Source organism: Anopheles ziemanni, chromosome 2 (assembly GCF_943734765.1).
Source record: "Anopheles ziemanni chromosome 2, idAnoZiCoDA_A2_x.2, whole genome shotgun sequence".
Classification (NCBI taxonomy): Eukaryota; Metazoa; Arthropoda; class Insecta; order Diptera; family Culicidae; genus Anopheles; species Anopheles ziemanni.
In genome coordinates, this window is record NC_080705.1 from 31,118,382 (window position 1) to 31,138,474 (window position 20,093).

The 20,093-nt window shown below is 43.7% G+C and overlaps 3 protein-coding genes across 3 annotated transcripts; 1 reads left to right on the forward strand and 2 right to left on the reverse strand.

The window, feature by feature from the left end:
* The first annotated feature begins 680 nt into the window (after positions 1-680).
* LOC131293371 (uncharacterized) lies at positions 681-1,546 on the forward strand. The gene is made up of 2 exons (XM_058321450.1): positions 681-686; positions 857-1,546. The coding sequence occupies exons 1-2, from the start codon at positions 681-683 to the stop codon at positions 1,544-1,546; spliced, it is 696 nt and encodes a 231-aa protein (XP_058177433.1).
* Positions 1,547-8,815: 7,269 nt separating this feature from the next.
* On the reverse strand, positions 8,816-9,304 carry LOC131293373 (uncharacterized). Its single transcript, XM_058321451.1, has 2 exons — positions 9,299-9,304; positions 8,816-9,229 (listed from the first exon to the last, which is right to left on the reverse strand). The coding sequence occupies exons 1-2, from the start codon at positions 9,302-9,304 to the stop codon at positions 8,816-8,818; spliced, it is 420 nt and encodes a 139-aa protein (XP_058177434.1).
* Positions 9,305-18,040: 8,736 nt separating this feature from the next.
* On the reverse strand, positions 18,041-18,653 carry LOC131293374 (zinc finger protein 512B-like). Its single transcript, XM_058321452.1, has 2 exons — positions 18,648-18,653; positions 18,041-18,547 (listed from the first exon to the last, which is right to left on the reverse strand). The coding sequence occupies exons 1-2, from the start codon at positions 18,651-18,653 to the stop codon at positions 18,041-18,043; spliced, it is 513 nt and encodes a 170-aa protein (XP_058177435.1).
* Between the last annotated feature and the right edge of the window lie 1,440 nt (positions 18,654-20,093).

The following is a 20,093-nucleotide window of genomic DNA, read 5'->3' on the forward strand; positions in this document are numbered from 1 at the left end:
CACGTTTGGCTGAACAGTGTGGGCCCTTTTCGATGCGCGATGAAAACATGAATAATTTATTGACATAATTGTGGAGCGCAGCATCTACCCGAATCGACGGGAAACACCACGGTTCGCAGCTGCTCTTCCCAAATAATAGCGATACTTGAAGCGCCGACGAACCCGCTGCTCTCGACGACCGGACGAATGTCTGTCATTGGCAGGGAATGCGGGGGAAAGAGAGAGAGAGACAGTTGGTACGTGGCGGGTACCAGCATACCCAGATGACGTAACAATGTAACACCACAACGTTTGAGGTGCGTTTGATGTTGCAAGCGGAGAGGCCAGGGAATGTCCGGCGAGATGAGAAAGCTCAGTCCGGCGCGCGCTTTCCATGAGTTACATCGGGCGGCGGTGGAAGAAAGGTATGATTTGCATGAAGAAGACGTGCGAGATGCAGATGCCGTCGTCGGGGGGAGGTATGAAAGACACCGGCGTCCATGCAAAGCAGATGGACTGACCCCTGAGGTGGAAGAGATTGAATTGGAACGGTTTGTTTGTCCGGATCCGGTCGGAAGGTTGGGAGTATGGAAATTATAAAAGCATCCGACTCAGAAATCCACTCGGTTAGTTGTTTATGCTCGGTTCCGGTGGATGGACGTGCGCACGGTGTAAGCTGGATCGTTTATAAAGTATCGAACATGGAAGTAAGTACTTTCGAAGATCTTCATCCATCAGTTTTTCAACGAACCCTCTAACGCTTGGATAGATCTGTTCATTACTTTTGTTTAGTTTGATTGCTGCGCCGACGCTTGGAGGAACCAACTTCCAGCGGGGGAAGTACAGACGGAACACTCCTGCATTCTCGTTGCCACAGTGGACATTGTTTGTGCTCTTCTTCGGCCATCTTTTGACACCGCTGGAAGGCGTATCTTGGGTGGATAGGACAGAGTCTGGTGAGTCGGAAGAAAACTACTACGACGGAAGCGATGCTGAGGACGATGAAGAAGATCACGACGACTCAGGAGCGCCTGAGGACACCGACGATGACACGCACGGGCACAAAGATTCCGTTGAGATCGAATATGAAGAGAGTGATCAGGTGGAAGAACACCACAGTGGACATTCGCACGCCAATGCTGTTGACGTGTCCTCCTCTTCCGAATCGGATCAAGCAAATCTCTACAGCAACACCGAATTGTTCACCAAACATCTGAAAGGGCTTTCGCAACCATATGCCTTGGGGAAGTCAAAGCGATCCAAACAGCTGCTCCCACCGGTGACCATCTCCGTGCCGTATCCGGTGCACATCGAACGGAAGGTGCCCGTCTTCATCGAAACGAAGGTGCCGGTGTACGTGGAGAAGAAGGTTGAGGTACCGGTGGATCGACCGTACGAGGTGCCAGTGCCGGTGAAGGTTCCGGTGTACGACAAAGAGGTGATCCATGTGCCGCGACCCGTAGTGTACAACGTCGACCGACCGTACCCCGTGTATGTGCATAGGACAGTTTACGTGAACAAGTATCAGCCGGTCAAAGTGTTGATCAAATCACGGACGCGTTACTAGGAAAGGGAAGATCGCGAAGGATGTGGATAGAAGAGAAGAGTGCCTTTCTGTCCGACGGTAGCAGTGGCCAGTAACTTACCTCAGATGACAGGAGGAAAGCGAGAGTGTAAACGTCAACGAACTGTACACGATAGAGGTTCGCGTGTTCGAAAGTGCCTCTCGACGAGTGTGCGGGTTTGGCAAATTTTGGGAAAAAGGTCTTAGGTAATGCACTGCACCGCGGCGCCCTCGCCTCCGGTCCGTGGCCACCGAGCAGTCGCAGTTGTGGGCGAGCAAAACGTGCGAGCAAAAAGACGCACGCAGTTCAAAAGCAACGCCACTGCTATACCGTGTGTGGTGTAGGTAGAGAGTCCAGCACTAGGCACCGCCAGCTCCACTCCATCGAGCGGTCATTTGTGTTGGTTCACGTAACGGACTTAGGATTAGCGGCCATTCGCTTGCTTGCAAACTGCTTAACTGCCAGGTTCGCTTATTAGCCAGGGTCTGGTGGCGTGGCGATCGTGTTTTCGTTCGTTCGAGTGGCCAGTGACGGATCGATAGATTTACAAATAGAAGTACAACGTTGGTGGACGTGGGGGAGAGCTTGTTGAATCCGATTGGCCACGGTCTGACTCCGCCGAGGGTTTTCCCCGATGGTGGCACTTCAATTCGACAATAATCCATGCAAATTAATCGGTCACTTGGCGAGGAGGCGACTTGGTGAAGCGAACCGATACGGTGGTCTCAGTTATCTCATCATGAGTGGCCTCTGGTTGGTTTCTTTTACATCTGGCCTAAGTGGTTGATTTTTTTATGAAGGTCCAAGACAAATTTGACTTCAACAGTTGATTAGGTATTCATGATGTTGTTATTTTTTTACTCTATTGTTCCAACTGGGTAACTTTTGCGAGTTCAACATCGCGCCTAGTTATCAATAGCAGAGAAACTGAATAACAGGATAGACATATGTTTGCTACCTCTGGCAATCGTTCAAGATTGATGACTCTCATAGAAAAGACTTGAGAAAGTGAGTAAAGTGAGCAGTTCATAATTGATCGTGACACACTTGTAACATCCCAAGTTTCACTTGCTGAGTAGAAGTAAAATCCAGTTAGTGGAATTTATCAGTAAGTTAAGTAACACGAAATAAGTAAATTGTTCATTTAGAAAAACAAAATCCATGTACTTTCTATGACTAGTCCTAAACACTAGAAGGTAAAAGTGAAGTTGCGAACGTAGGAAGAAATCGAGTATTCTTAGATTCTCATACCTGAAGTAAGCATTAAAAAATCGATTCGAAAGGAACTTTAGGTCAATTTTTACCAATCACAATTCCCAAAGAAAAGAGTCCCAACGTGCATGATAATCAAAACCGGATGATCAAAGACCCAAACCTTCATCCACCGTTGTACATTACGAACGAGTTTAAGTTTCATATCACTACATTGCCGCCGTTCCGGTTGCGCCAGGTAACGTAAGGCAACGAATCCTCCAAACCTTCACATGGATAGAATAAATTGACTGCATTGATGCACTTTTCGTTGTGCAATAGATTGCGGTTCCGACATGCTCTTCTGGTCGGCGCCTATGGGCTGTAACCACACGGGGAAAGCGTACCAGCGATGTCCATTAGAGGGAGTTGAATGTTGGCTCGATTGGCAGGTCACAGTAAATCTGCCCAAACATGGGTGCGTAAGCGGAAGGCCAAGGCAGCAACGGGAACAACTCGACTAGAACAAACCTACAACCTAAACTGACCGGACAATGGTAACAATCGCTCCCAACGAACGGACACCGATGGCCTGTCTAAACTGTTATGATTTGTGCAATCTCTTCCCCGGTTCTGCGATTGTCCCTTCACCGCACGTCGATGGTCGGCTCTTCAAGTTGCCATGCGATACTGACCTTCCTTTTTCCCATTAAGTAAAGTGCATCCAATAGATCGAGTGGAGCGTGCCCGAGGGGATCGACAACGGTCTGGAGGGTCCGCACAACGAGCATGCAATTTGTAGATGAAACCATAACCTAAAAGAGCACCACCCGCACACATCAGGAGTAGAAAAAAAATAAAAACCGGGTGGTGAATGGAGCCATATCACTAGCACAAAAAGGAAGTGGAACCGGGTCCTGAGGTCCTGCTGATCCTGCAACAAGGCCACAAAAGATTGAAGCGTGCAGAAGAAAGACGGAGGGCGAAATAAAAAATAAATAGAACAGAAACGACAGGAACACAAATCTCGTAACCGTTTGTTGACGATATTATCGCTTAGTGTGCTAGCAGCGCACGGAGATGTTGGACACATTGGGATCGTTTTACTGGTTTCCCGAGGATGGTCCACTCCTCGAACACGATACGATGGGTCCCGAGTCGCTTCACTCACGTTGAAGGAAATGGAGCAAATCCTGCCCGGAAGGATTCACATGGCAAGCAGCAACTGTATGGCTCTGATGTTGACGATGATGATGATGATGATGCAATCTACACATGGTATCTATAAACATGGAACTATGATGAGTTTATGATTCGCTTCGGGGGACGGACGCTCCCCGGACCACTGCACAGAGCTTACCGTCGGACGTGCGCGTACCGCTCCTGGCGCCCGACAACCGAATCGGTTTGAAACGAAGAAAAGCTGCCCAACAACAGCGTGAAAGAGTAGAAAAAAAAGGAAACCAAACCTGATCCTTTCCGATTGCGAATGTGTAAGTTTCGGTTCGATGGAAGGAAGGGGATACAATGTGAGAACCACTGAACGCAAATCGCAGGGAAGAGATTCAATTTGTAGTGATTCTGAAACAAGTGCATGCTGTTTTTAGTGCCCTCGTGACACAGGGTGACTCAGTTTGGTTCGCTTCGAAGGAAGGATATGATTTTGATATGAACAGGTTTGTTTGAGAAAATATTTCAGTAAACAGTAAACAGAAATAGTAGTACGAAACAGTTGATAAAAAAGAATAGGGAATAAAGTTACTCAATCAAATTAAACTGTATTACAAACCTGAAGAAAACATCAACAGCTCAGTTCCGTGTTTCATCTAATGTTATTATTGAATTTCAAAATCATTTCCAAAACGTTATATTTTCCCAATTTAATCATCAAACTGTTTTATTCTTATTCAATTGGTCTAAATTCAGCGGTTAACAAAATATTTTAGAAAGCTCTCGAACTTTTTACATTTGCATATAGTTCAAAATACAATCCTTATAGCGATCTATAATGTCAATTATAAACAAATTTATTTACAAATTCATTTTCAACTTTCTAAGGAAGAATCTTTCTCGACTTAAAGTTAAAGAAAATGTAAATAACTGTTCTCTGGAATTACAAACATTTTTGGAACATTTATGGAATGATTTTTCGTCTCTCATGAGAAACTTTCTAAAAAGAAAACAGTAAATTCAGTGAATTTCCTCATTATTTTCTGGTATATTTTAAAACCGCTATAATTGAAATAAAACAAATCCATCAGCTTCGTGACTACCCTGTGCCGCTTAAAAGGTCGCTAAAAAGTACTACACCAGCGCAGCGATATTGCTTCCGTCCCGGATTCGGAAAGAACGTTGCATCGCGACCGCAACATGCACCGCTTGCTACGGTTGACGGAAGAACTGGGGGTATCGGCAATCTTCATCCGACACAGCCGAAGCCCGTACAAAGTAGAACAGACCGTGGCGTACGCTGCAAAGTTGCCCATGTCGCCTAAACGGCAACCATGTCGGGCAGGTGCCAAGGTGTCAGAATTCAATTTCCAAACAACAAGCATTCCGCTTTTCCGGTGGGTTCATTTCGCGGCTGAAGTCCACGGCAGCCGCGGTTCGGGAGGAATTTATAAGTCTTTGGAGGATTTTGTTTTTCACTCACGCTTCCCTTTCGATAGCTTCCATCGCATACCGTCGGTTCTTTCGTGCATGGAAAAGTCATCCGTTCGCGGGGGCACGTCTGACAATTATCCATCGGTTGGAAAACTTTCCCCCTTTTCGGATCGGTATCGTCGAAGTAGGTCGATGGGTTTCACCTCTTCCCCGATCGAACCTTTATCGAACGTGACCGAGTGCAACCGGAGAAACTTTTCATTTGGACAATCATGACAGGACGCTCGGCGTGTTTCCCGGAATCATCTTTTCCCCGGGCCATCTTTCCCGATTCGAGAGAGCTCGTGTTTGTGTTTTTGTGTATCGACACATGTAGCATTTGTCCGGCACTGCGTTACGTCCCCGGGGAGGGATCTGCTCCGGTACTTGAATGGTGATGAATATGATATTTTCATTTTACGACCACTACCAATGACCACATAATGCTACCATTCAACTACACGGAGCAAGCGAGGAGCGAAATAAAAAGAAAACCCGCAGAACGAAACGAAAGGAAAGATGTCCCCCATCTTGACAACAGCCCGCTGCCCGACATTGTATTGACAATAACGCGCTGGACAAAAGCGGGACAACGCCTTCCAATGAAAAGCGCACCGGGTACTTTGGTTCGGGGTTTTTCTTTTATTGTGCTCCGGGTGCTGGAAGATGTGGAAACTGGATATTCTTTATGTGGTCAAGCGACCACGGGGGTTCCTCTCGGATGGCCTCTACCCGTTACGTGGGAGCGAGCAATATTACACCAGGACGGGGGAAAGACGGTACCACAAAGTCAACATTAGTACGTCCGGTAACGACCATTGTACACATCCTACACAAACCGCAACAAAGAAGCACAGAACAGTGAAAAGAACCTCCAATCTAAATGAAATGCTTGCATGGTAGAAACCCTCGCCCGCCCTGGCCTCCTGAGAAGAGATTATTGCCCCGAATGGGAAAGATCCGAGCGGTTAACCGAAGCCGGCTCCTTTCTCGGGTTTTCATTTGCTGGAAGCTGCTCCAAAATCCTGACGTGTTTGAGCCGAACAATCCCGGGTTTTCGGTCGAAAAGGGTGGCCAGAAACCAGATGCCCCGGCATTATTAAATTGCCCATCTTCATTACGTTTTGCCTTCGCAACCAAAGCCAGCCCGTGACGCCGGCGTTCCTGTTTTATTGCCAAAAACTGAAAGATGAAGGGAATTTCTTCTCGGAGCTCGTAGCAGGCGCACCAGAAATCCGTAACGACTGACGCGCTGGGTGCACCTTGGTGAGGTGAAGAACGCAAATGAACACCCGAGTGGAACGGTACAGCATAAAAGTCGAATCCATCACCATGATTGATCGATGATGTGTTTTAACAGGGAGTTTTTTACGATTGACGTGGATGATGTTACTGAAATCAGTGAAGTGGACTATGCTACCCGATGGAAAGCTCGGCAAAGTGGCCACAGCTCGTGCCCTCCTGGGGTGCTATATTGTTTCGTGTTCCTTTTAACGTTAACCTCGTAAGTCAGTGCTTGCCCGAAAATATCGGTTAATATTTGGAAAATGGAAAATCCACCCCTCAAGCGGAGCAGAGGGTAATGTTTTTGAGATGATTTCCTTTGAACTGTTTCATTCTTTCGGACATCGATACGAAGTATAGATTTTTTCCGGTAACGAGCAATATAAAGGAGCACCTAATTTGAGTAATGGAAATGCAAATGTGGGAAATGGAAGCCCAATGTGAAAATGCAGTTCGTCAAGTCATATGCGGTTAGCCGTGGATTCGATATTGCATTTGTGGTCAACTAAGGTGCTAGATAAAGCTAATCGAATGAAAAAGAGGAGGAACCATAACTTAGAATGGTATTATATTGTTCTACTTTGATCTGTTTTTTTAACATTGTCGCAGAAATGTTTGCAGTTAGTTTGAATTTAAGCTTCAATAGGAATCATATTTACATTTTTGCGTCAAAGCAAACGAAAGGAAATTGTGTGTACTAAACATAAACAAAGTAGTATCAGAAAACCTTTTTCTTTTACACAAAATAAAGAATTCAAACGGATAGATATTTCCCTTTATGAACTGCCAAACCAAGAATTCTCAAAATATTTATTTTCAATTGAGTAAAAGTTCCCATAAAAAAATCGATTAATCCTTACTCAAGCTTGTAAACAGCGGAGCAATGTTATAAATATACGGTTGCTTATTTCATTTGGATAAATAGATGGTTATCTCCCCGAACCTTTCGGCCTTCAACGTTACACCGAGCCATCGTTTTTTTTCCTTTGTAATTCACAGCCAAAGAAGAATCTTCGCGAAGCTAACGCGGCGAAGAGTGAAGGAAAAGTTTATCACTTTCCTCTCCGTCACGCGTGAAACTGTACTGACGCGAGAAAAAACAAACGCATCTTTTCCACCTTCCCCCTCTCTGCCACCCCCTCTTTGCCCGGTCCGACGTGTTACGCAAGCGATAAACTTATTTTCTATGCCACCGAGCATTAAAACAGCCATCGCAGCAGGCGGTAGCGAACGCTTCGGTAACGTATCGAAATCACGGTCTTATAGCGGGAAAATCATAAAGCTACGCACCACTGATACGCTGTTCAATTTTGGAACTCCCTCGTCTCCAATTTCCCTGCCGGCCCCGGACGCTTTTCCGCCCAAAGAGCGGTGTGCGTTCGATTTTCGCGCGGTTTGCTAATCACATTTAATCAGATGCTGTACAGCGTGAGCAATCGTGAGGCTTTAATTGGATAGACGAAATTGTGGCTGCGTGTGAAAAATGACCGTGTATTCTGCGGAATGGTGAATTTTCTCTATCTCCCTCCGTGTCGTTTTTATCAAAGCTTAAGGCTAAAGGAGAATTTACTTCACGGCACCACCGGTTTGATATCAAGCGTTTTTGGCACGTGACCTTTACGAAAATGGATGTTGGATAAATGTAAATAAAAATGATGCAAAAAGCCGTTTTTTATCTGTATTTAATTTTGGAATCGAAGAGACGTATCTGTTCTGGATGGATAAACGCGTTGTGTGGCATACAAATGGTTTGCTAGGCTCATTCAAAGATAAAAATGGGTTCGAGGAATTGAGACCATTTTTATATCACCAGTAATTTATTTGTTTTGACGTTATATGCTCTAAATATTTAGATTTTAACTTCTTTCTTTGTGGTTGATTCTAAAATCTGATAGTATTAGCCAACACATTAATTATTCTAATGGCTTGATATGTTCTATAATGGGTTGAATTTTGTAATTAAAGTTTTCAGTAACAGCTTGTTTTCAACATGTTATTAAAATACGTTAATCATTTCTCTCTTTTACCACACAAATAGAAAAAATCATTTATTCGTAAAATCATTCACCTTTTCACGCAATAATAAACTATCTTTGACAATGTCTTAAAACATTTTCTTTATTTTGTTCAATGATATCTCCCACTATTAATACTTAGCGATACTTTCGGTAAACCTCGGTGTGCGAATGCGCCACGATTGTTCCGGGCGTGTGGGCTGCCGCACTCGGATGCACCGTCGGATGTTGGTGCTGCTTTTGGTGCTGCTGGTGGCCAATGTCGACACGCGTATGCAGCCGATCGACGGCCTGCATCGGGCGACGGGTGGGAAAGTGTGGTACCGGTCGTTCTGGTTTCACCTGACGCAGCAGCTGGCTCTGGATGTGGGCGGAGGCAACGGGAACAATGGGAATCCGCGGGACGGGCGCAATCTGCTCGGTTCGGTACTGGTACGCGTAGGCCACGTTCGGTCGGTAGCGCAGATCTCGTCTGCTTCTCGGCATTCCTTCCGCCGCCAAACAAGTGGCCAAGATGGCGCACATGGCCAAGAGAATCGCTGCTCTGTTGGTCTGGAAAGGAATAAAATGGTCAATAGATTGAAGAATGTAAGCAGAAGCGTTCTCTAAGAACCAACCCACCTTCATGATCGTTCGTCCGCTCTGGCTGTTGACTGCCGTTTGCCGCCCGGTGAAGAAGTGATGTACTTTCTGGGAATCGAGGGCAGGTTTTATAGCGTACTTTTCCAAACTCGAACAACATCACCGTCTAAAACAAGTCGATCAGTTTGCCACTCTTGCTCGCGGTTTATTGCACCGGGTCGGTTTTATTGATTCGATTGTAGATGCATTAGGAAACTTCCCGCGCAAACCGAACTATTGAGTCGCGGATTGTTTTTGAGGGCAACAGGTCATTGCCGGTCGAAAAAGGTGGTTTTTGCACAACATTTCGATTAAAGATTACCCCACCAAAGCGGTTTAGGTCACATGTCTGATGGTGTCTTTCTTGAAACGCTGATTTTATTGGTTCTTGATTTCAAAAGCTTACAAATCGAAACGATTCACTGGTTGTTTGGAATTTACACGCTGTACGATTTATTATTTTAATGAAGATTCAATACTGTGATACCACATGTCACTTTACACATATTTTATTGATTGTTGATTATATTTTTTTATATGATATATGATGCTTTTCATATTCGTTTGTTACTTCTTGGCCGTATTGTAAATATGTAAAACATGTTGATTATACCACCCAATACGTTTTACCAGTTTTGCTTACAACATGCTTTTGTAACAAATTTTAAGGAAAAATTTTATATACCACATGCTGTATTTTATTGAATCATTTTCATTAAGCAAGATATTTAGAATTATAATTGAATAGCACGACAATGAACACAAGACTTAAAGATAGCACAAGTTTTGCTGAACAAGGAATAATACGATTATAATAGAACAACAACTTTGCACCAAAAAAAGTTAAAGCCTTTGGAACGTTATTGTAGTGATTCTCTTCAATTTGATTCTTTACAAAAAATGGTCCAAGATTTTTCCCCCTGCATGAGGATATTTTCGTTCAATTTAGTTCCCTTTCTAGAAATAAGAAAAGTTTGATCATTACATACATCTCAATGCTTGTCGCAGCTTAACCGGAAGTTTAAATTTCGGAAAATTGTTCACAAAAACTGAAATTAATTCTAAATTATTCATACCTATTGCGGATGGTACCAGTCATGTAGGTCACTTGAGTACTCGGGAAAAGGAAGAACTACAAGCCAACGGAAAAACAAAATGCATGCAAACAAACGGATGCCAAGAACGGATGGTCGGTTACAGCAGAGAAGGACATCCGAGAGCCTAGACCGGAAAGTCACCAGACCGAAACCGAACCGAGGTGGCCGAGCGAGGCTGTAAATTGCGATATCAAGACGTATAAATTTTGGTCTGTTTTGTAATTATTTAATGTGGTTTTCTCCATATCCTAATTTATGTTTGATATTAACTTTAATTGGTGTCTCCCGAGCCGTGATCATAATGGATGTACTGCTAATGTTGGCGCACTCCGGGGCCCGCCTGTCGCTTCCTCCGCCCAACCCCCCTATTGGCCCATTGAGGCATGACTTTTCCTTCCCAAACGGCGACCAACAAGTCAAGCCATCGTCTTTCGAGAGCAAAAGTCTTCTCCCCGTCCAGGTGAACCGTTAAAATTGGTCCTTGTTGGTTTTGTCGTGACGTTGTTCCCCGTGTGTTTTCCGCTTGCCATTGCGGTCCTTTTTGGCCAGAGTCGAACGAAGCGAACCGTGCAACCATCGCATTTGCAGCATGTTTTATCGTGTCCGACTCCGCTCCGTGGCGTGCGCTCCTGAGGCCCTTTTCCCGACACTGTCCACGCTTCCGTTTGGTTTCATCGGTGGAAAAGTATCACTACGCCACGGACCCGAACCTTTTCGGAATGAAATGGAATGGGAGTCGCAGAAAATGGGCGACAGTTTATGGGAAAACTATCCTTCGATCCGGGAGGGGTAGCGACAACGACAGCCAACAGTTTCGGTTCAATGAGAATGCACCGAAGTACTTAGCAGTTGGTCCCTTTACCACTTTTCTGGGTGTTGCTACCTGCCGTTCGGATGGTTTGTTCGTTGCAGCTTCAGCCTCGACACGATGCACTAGCGTGCGAAGCACTATCGAAACGATCATTATCGTTGCGGGGCGATAATCCGGATCCTTCCATCGTAGGCAGAGAAAAAAGATCTCTTTCTTCAACGACTTCTTCATCGTTACGATCGTTTTTATAGAAGGAGACATGCAAAGATGCTTAATATAATTTTGTTTTATTTTTATAGATGTTTGATTAATGTTGTAATTCGTAATACTTCTTAGTTTGATAACAATCAGAAAACCTTTTGTTTTCATGAAAAAATGATTTGGACATTTCAAATAAATTTTACATATCTGTTGTACATAGTCCTTGTAAATCATGTTTAATACATTTCAGAGCATTGAATTTGAGTTTTTCTTGTTTGGCTGATTGTTGCTGTTTGATGCTTGAGAAATGGCTTTATGATAATATTTATGCAGTGTATGTAAGCGTAGCTAAATACCCAACGTTAATAGATTTTTTATCGATGCGCACAAGACTCAAAATTTAAGCAAAATTTACTTTTTACTCACATCACAATACGCCATTATTCAACAATAGGCAAAACTGTCAGAAACCAAATTTTCTGAATTGCAGTGCTGTGAAATACTGTATAATTTCTCACAACATTTCAGTGAAATTTATTGTTTATGGTACAGTGAAACTGTTTCATGAACGTTTTGTGATTTAAAAGCATTATGACGTTTGATCACTTGTATGTTGGTGTAAAATGTACGAAAAGTGGTAATACTAGCAACTTTCACCATATTCTCTCAAACCAAAACTTTCTTTTCACCTTGTAGGACAGTTGTCCAATTGTCGTTTATTTATTGAACCAATGGGGCTCGTCCGTTGCGCTTTCCTTCATACTGTCCAGTTCCGTGACTGGATACAATTGAATGAACATTGTCGCAGATTGCTCAGAATGGTGGACGGTTTTATAAATGCTTGAAACCCTTTTTTCGAAGTAACTTCAGGAAACGAACGCCTTGGTTCTTTACCGGCGTTTCATGGAAACAAGCATGGAAAAAGTCCCGAATGCACAAACGGGAAAATAAAATTTCATCACAGCATGCATAACAAAGGGAAAAATGGGAAAGAAATCTAAGCCACAATGCAAACCACGGGCAATTAAACTGTTGCAACAACTAGACGATATGGACGCAAGCACACGTTCACGGTTGTATTTCGCATCCTTTGCAAAGGACAAAGATGTCGAAGAAGGACAACGAATAAAACACAACCAAATCAGAACGAACGTAGAATAGAATTACATCCATCACCATTCATTCGGGCCGTAGTTTTGCGTAGGTTTTGGGGCAGATAAAAATCTCCTCTCCGAAGAATCGTTTACTCTGGCGAATGATGCTCCAAATCACGATGCAAGCGCGTTCATGGTACGAAAAGGTTTGCATTTAGTTAGTTCCCTTCTTTATTTTGCTTTTTGTTTGATATCTACAGCACGGAAATGGGGAAAAAGCTATTCTTTGAAAAATTGGCAAACAAACCATCGCGGGCGTTGTGGATGGTTCCATCGTGCCATTCATGGTACTCGAGAAAAATATGCAGATAATCCGTTCAAAGAAGTACAAAAAAAGAGCCAGAGCAATAGACAGAGGGATAGAAAGAAAAAGAGAGATAGAGAGCGAGTTAAAAAAGCAAAAACGATGAAACTCGCGTAGTGAAAGAGAGCGCTAAATTTTAATTTCGGCAACATTGGATCAGCGCAAGGAGAAACCGTGACACAGTTCATTCGACAGTTATGAGGGGAGTGTGGGGGAAAAATGGGGGTTCTGTTTCCGGTTTAAAAAAGGGTAAGAAAGAATTTAAAAAACGAACAAAACCAACTGGACACGCGCGCCCCAGCGGAACGCTCAAACGCCATCAATTTCATGTTGTAATAAATTCATGAGAAAATTGGAAAAACTGCATGAAAAATGGACTAATAATAATTGCCACCTCGGCAAACCCCTTTCCCCCTTGTGACACTTCTCCTTCGTCATTGTTTTTCATTGGCATCAGAAGGACTAGAATACCACCGCCGGACAGAAACTACGCCAGCTCGGGGACAGGGAGAAAGGGTGGAAAGAGCATCCCTTTCCGGTGTCCATTGCTGAAACACGCTACACACTCACACTCACACATCAAAAGAGGGTACAAAAAAAACCCCACATAGAGACACCATTTTCACTCGTTTTCCGAACGAATGGAAACGAGTTTTCCCTACTGCTGGCGCATGAATTGTGGTCAGTCGCATTGGCAAAAGTGCAAAAAGAATCGAGCGCAAGTTAGTAAAAAAAAAAAAACAAAAACGATAGTAATAACTGTGTGTAGAGCAGTGGTATCAAATGCACGTGGTGCGCTCGGTAAATGTATGCAGCGTGCCTGTGCCTGTCGCATCTAAACACAATGCTGTTTGTGGTGAGATTTGTGGCTGGAGCAGGGCCACCTGACAAAAAGATGGCCGCATGTTGCAAGGTACAGATTTGCGAAATGTGTTTTGTTCTAACTAGCTCCATAAAGTTAGACGATGCGCTAGAAGGAATGAGTGAAATTAATTCCATTACCTTCCAAACCCCTGGGAACCTTGGTGGTGAAAGCGAAAAACGGTGCTGCAGGTTTAAGATGTTTTTGCAACGAAGGTTGCAGAAAAAGATTTCCCCCTATGGATTACTTTATGGTTTACAGTGTTTGGAAAATAATATTTAGCAGCACTTCTCAATAATAATAAGTGTACCGTTGGAAATCGGTAAAATAAAAAGAACGATTACAACAATAATTTCGACAAAGAGAGAAAAAGCATAGCAACACAACGTTTCGAAACAAATGTTTGAAATGAACCGTTTAAAAGTAATGAAATTGTTTTACGCAACAAAATATGTAAAAAACTAAGCCTTCTCGTTGCTAGAACTAATTAAAACATGTTACAACACACGCAAAAACTCTTTCTAAATTATGTACACAGGAACAGGAAACACTTGTTTTAAGTATCATCTTTCGTTCGTTGAAAGTACAAAACAAAAAACTTGTTTTGTACTAAACTTCCAGTATCTATTTTCTCTATGTTTTTCTTGCAATGGAACTTAAAACTTTACTTTGGTTTTGGCTGGATTAGAGTTGCCAAGAAAGATATTTCTGGAAGTGTTTAGTTGAAATACTATTTTCCATTCAAAAATACAACTACCTCAATCATATAAAAATTGGTCCGGTTCAAAGTTAAATGAATTTAGCTAAAATAGACATAATTGAATAAAACGTAATTACAAGATTTGAACACGAACCAAATTATCTGAATTCTCATAGTGGCACACAGACGCACTCGGTACGGTTCTGTTCGGCTATTTTCATCGAATAAAAACAAACACCACCAGTCATAAAACGCGACGCTATGAATCAAACATTTTTATTGGATAGCGCCGTCCATTCATGTCGCTTTGCATTCACGCCGCCATGCTGTCAGACTGCGTCGTGGCTTGGGACTGTCCCGGGAGCTTTCCACGGAGTTGCTGATAGCCATCCTGCTATCAATGACCATTCCGCCCAAGTGAAGCTGGCCCCGTGAAGCTGGTGAAGTCCTGCGGGACAAGGGCTGAGGCCAAGGGGTTCGTGCTTCCTGTATGAGACGACCTCGTTCTCCTGCTAACCTTATACGATGTACGAGGGTCCCGGGGTACGATGATTTGCGATTTCGGGATTGCAGAATTTCCCCCCCTTCGGGCCCACAAGGCACCCGCCTTCAACACGAGTCGGGCCGATTTCGGTGTCGGTGGAAAAGGGTTGGTGTAAAGATTTTTCCTTTTATTTCGACTTGTGTTTGCATGTAGCTATAAGCAAAGCGATGCTCGCATCGTGTTGCTGGGTGTTGCAAAAGGGTTCGAAATAAAACTACCAGCCCAAAGAGGGTCGGGAAATTTAGTGGAAATCGGTACCGGTGGCGAGGGTGAAGAATGACAAACGGATACACGGGGACGGCTGCCCACACTATCACTCTCTTTCCCGCTTCCTCCCCACCCTTCATCCATACCCTCCCGTGGGAAAGTTTAGCGTTTCTTCCATCTTTCCATTGTTTCTATCATCCCATGTTTCAGCGCTTGGTGGTGTTGCTAGGAAAGATTTTATGCCCCTCCATCGGTCGCGTAGGTCGCTGGAAGTTTTCTTTGTTTTGTGGTCGCGTTATTAGATTTCCCCGCGCACCCAACTAACTTTCTCTCTTTCTCTCATTCCCAGTCTTTCGTCACATTTCCCGTAACCCTTGTTCCCGAAGTACCAGAGCATGGATAGTTTTCCCTGGCCTTCAAAGTGCATTCAATTCATTGTAAACCTTTTCGGTACGTTCCGGTACGAGGCACCGAAGGAGAGTGCGAAGGAGTTTTGCGTGTATTGAAGTTTCAAGCTTACCCTCTCACACTTTTATGAATTATGAATCCATTGTTCGGTGGAAAACTGCAATAGGAAAGAATGCGGGTCGCATAAATATGGAAGGGGGAGGGAAATTTGTGCAAGAGCGTGGGTGAAAGAAGGATACAAAGCGTTCGAAAGACCAGAGCGGTGGTGCTTTATTCAAAAACATAAACCAGCGGTAGCGAAACCATCCCAGAACTAAAGAGTGCAAAGAAATGACGGTGCCTGAAATGAAAAGAGCAACATGAAACAATGAAAAACAAAAAATAAATAAACCGGTGGTGCGAGAGAAAAAATTTCATCCGAAGCCAAAGAGTCACAACAGTGACACGCACACCAGGTTTTTATTGTTGCCTTCGCAACCAGCAAGGGGTAAGAGGCGCTTCAAGCGCTATTCATTGTGCGACATTTGGCGTTTTCCTATGCTTCGGAACCGCGTACGAGCAAGGGGAAATATCATGGTACCAAAAGAAAACAACATTGAACAACGGTGCAGCGTGCAGCATGATTTGAAATTTGAATTTATGACATCGCGGCCAAGAGAAAGAGAGAGAGAGAGAGCATGACAGAAAATATTGCAAAAGAAAGCCGGTTTGCAATTCAATGAACGAACAACGCTGCACTAAGAGGAAAATTCGAACTGAAAAAGTCGCGTAAAAAACCCGCACTAAATATAATAAAAGTGACATCTTAATTTTTGCCTTCGTTTCACCGTCAGGATTTTATACGCTTTCTTTTCATTTAAGCTCTAGAATGAGGTTCGAATGTAGCATTTATATGCATTTCACCAAGGTAAGGCAAACGCATTGGGCGTACGAAGATGCCAACTTTAAATTTAATAAAACTGACGGCTGGCTGTTGAACAGTTACAACACAATCGTGGTAAAACGAACTCCACTGTAAGGAACACTGGATGAAAACGAATGGGTAAACCCGACCAGAAGCGGTACAGAAAAAGGAGAAAATAAGCGAGGGCAAAAATGCATTGCAACGTATTTCCCGTTACCAGCGGCGCACTCATTACCTGACCAGGGAAGCTGAAAAGAATGCCATAAATTACTCTTTTCTCGAGTCAAAGAAATAATCTATTGCCCTCCGTGAAGAACGCTTCTTGTAGTTTATGGTTACGAGGTCGCCAAAGCGCGAGGCCACGAAAAAGAAACATTATTTTTGCCAATGGAGGCGCCTGGTGTTTGTGGAGATGAAACAACAAAGTATTTTAATCTCGGCCCAAACGAACGTACGTACGATTTGGTGTTACCTATGTGTGCGTGTATATGTGTGTGTGTGTGTGTGTGTGTATAAGAGATGCAAGGGACACATTATGCATGATGTTTTGCATTGGCTCATTGAAAAGCTTTTTAGAAACATTTGCTATAGCGTATTGGTAAATAAAAGCTACCATTTCAATTTACTCTTTCAATTCGGTTACTCTGAAGACAGTTTGATTGAAACGTCTTATTTGCAATCGTTCATTTTGACTTAAAAATTTTCGCAGAACGTGTTCTATGAAACAAAACATTCCAAAATGCGCCACAAAAGTAATCAACACTCCTTATTTGTGATATTTATGAAAGGCATAACCAATGATGCGAATGTTAAAAAAAATTATGATGCTCTCTAGAAGATTGCTTTTAAGTCTATTTATTAAGCTAGTTAGTTCAATCAAAGTTAGTTTGGGCATAGCTATTTATTTTTTAAGAAAGTGTTGAAAGAGTTGAGTTTTATAATTCAAGCTTTACTACCAATTTGAGATAGCATCTCTGAAAAAGTATATTCAAACCATTTGAAGAACGGATTTGTATACAATAACTGTTGTTGTAGACAATTTTCATATGAAAATAAAAACAAAACTATTCAATTTGTTTTCAATTTTAATTGTTATTAACCATATTGCAAAGAGATTTTATGACAAACAGCAACGTTTCATATTTGGTACACAAAGACGTGTGCATAAGACATTGTATAATATGTTTGTTAAACGATATTTTTCGAATTTTGCCCAGATTTTACGAATCATTCTTATGATCATTAAAATTTATGTATCATTGATTCTTGCTTTGCGGAAAATTCCAGAAACGAAAATACACTCCTGTGTATTTTCCTTTTTTCCTCCTCCAACCCACGTCATGTTCATGTCATCTGTGTATTTCATCTGCAAACGAATAAAACTAGAAAAGAAACTAAGCGGTGTAATTTTCCCGCCCGACACGACGGCTCGGGACGGTTGGCATTGGGAGCTGGCCAGTAGTGACTCTGCGCAGCGGTTTATTAATTGTTTTCCTACATTCGATCAGACTTAAACGCAAATGACTGCTAGCACCGGAAGTACCGGCGACTTAGTGGTGCTTCTTCACCTTCTTGATGTGCACGCTGACCGGCACCGGCTTCTCGATGTAGACCGGCTTCTTCACGTACACCGGGTAGGGCTTCTCCACGTGCACCGGGTACGGCTTGGGCACCTCGACGTACTCCTTGTGCACCACCGGCACCTCGTACGGTACCTTCACCTCCACCGGAACCGGTCGGTCAACGTGCACCGGCACCTTCTTCTCCACGTACACCGGCACCTTCTTCTCGATCACGAACGGCACCTTCTTCTCCACGTGCACCGGGTAGGGGATCTTCACCGGCACCGGCACGTGCTTCTCCACCTCGACCGGGTACGGCACCGGCACCTTCTTCGTGATGGTGACGTACTTCACGTGCTCGTGGTGCTCGTGATGGTGATCCGATCGGTCCTGCAGCTGCTCGGCCAGCCCTCGCTTCTCGACGGTCTTCTGCTCGCCGGACTCGATGGCCGCTCCGGCCACCACGGCTACCAGGACGGACAGCGCGATGAACGTCTGCGTGGTGGAGAGAAGAAATGGAAATGAATGGTGACACCGGATTGGACCTCACATTACCGGATTAAACCGTATCGTGCACTTTCACCGTCGGTCGTACCTTCATGTTGGAACGTTTCGTTTGGAATGGAAATCGGAGTTTCGACTAGTAGCTGCCTACCGAAGCGATCGCTGGTTACTGATGTCTTTACCGACCAACCATCCACACTTTATATACAACTAGGTACAACTGGGCACTGGTCGCCACCGCCACCGCTTCGGACCAAACCTAATGAGTGCACCAAATCGCCAACTCCCGGCATCGGATCGTTGCCCCCCATCGAAAGGGACAAAACCCGGTCCCCGCACACACGCGCACACCGTATGACACACCCTGTGCGCGCCCTCGCCGATGCCGATTATGTCACTGCCACAACACGGTGGCCATTTCGCGCACCGAGAGAGCGGCAGGGAAAAAACCGAACCCCGGCCGGCGTACACAATTGGCCAGGCCGGGTCGCGGTGGCAGCGCGAATTAAACTCCAATTGGTATTTGTTCTGTTTCTTTTATTTTCCTCGTCGAACCGTCATTCGAGTTGTTTTTGTGTTGGTTCGCCAGGCTACCACGCTCCAGTTGCAGCGGGCCGCGATCATTTTCCAAATGACCACCGCGCAAACTGCCATTTGCAAACTGTTTACAACCGTTGACCAGCGTTTCTTTTTCGGTATTTGACGGACAGACCTAACACCCTTATCGTCATCTTCTTGCGACAGCTGATAACGGCCATCGGGGCTTGTGTTTCGGTTGCGGCAACCCCCGGCCAAGCACCCGTGACCGATTACGGCCGGTTGACTATTGCCGAAATCAAAACCGAAGCCTTTAGCGCAAAGACGCGTGGTGACTTCGTTTTTCTAAACAACCACTTTCGGCCACCCATCACATGACTGATTTCAACAAATAAAACAGAAAAAATTCATGGCGGAACGCAGGAAGCGATATTGAAATCATCCTGCTCGTTACAAGATTTTATCTTGATTGATATCATTGAAGGCGGAAATGTTGAGTAAAAATTCATCTTCAACTTGCCTTATCTTACCGCTTTTATTTGCTTTCAAACCACTGAACTTATGCAATCTTAAATGCATATACCCAACAATTATAAAAAACTACATTAAGTTTTGTTGAGAAAAATAATAATTTCAAAGCACTCATTTTAGAAAAAAACAACTTGAACAGCAAACAAGAGATTGCAGTTTATGATACCTTCACTAAAACAAATTAAAATAACTCGTAGAAAATTTAAACGTCTGTCAATTATCCAATATTCTCCTTTGGTTATTTTTTTATTTTGCGTCTTATTTATTTGTTTATTTTATTTTATTTTATTTTATTTTTTTTATTATGTATGTATTTTTTTTATTTATAAATTTTGTTTTTTGAAAGAGAGGAAATCTTCGTAGACATCCGGTTCCCGCCTGTCATGGGTTCACGGATAGTACCGGATTTTTACCGGCTAAAACCCCTCGACGTCTTTTGGCTCCTGACTCCCAGTTCGGAATTGGTTCA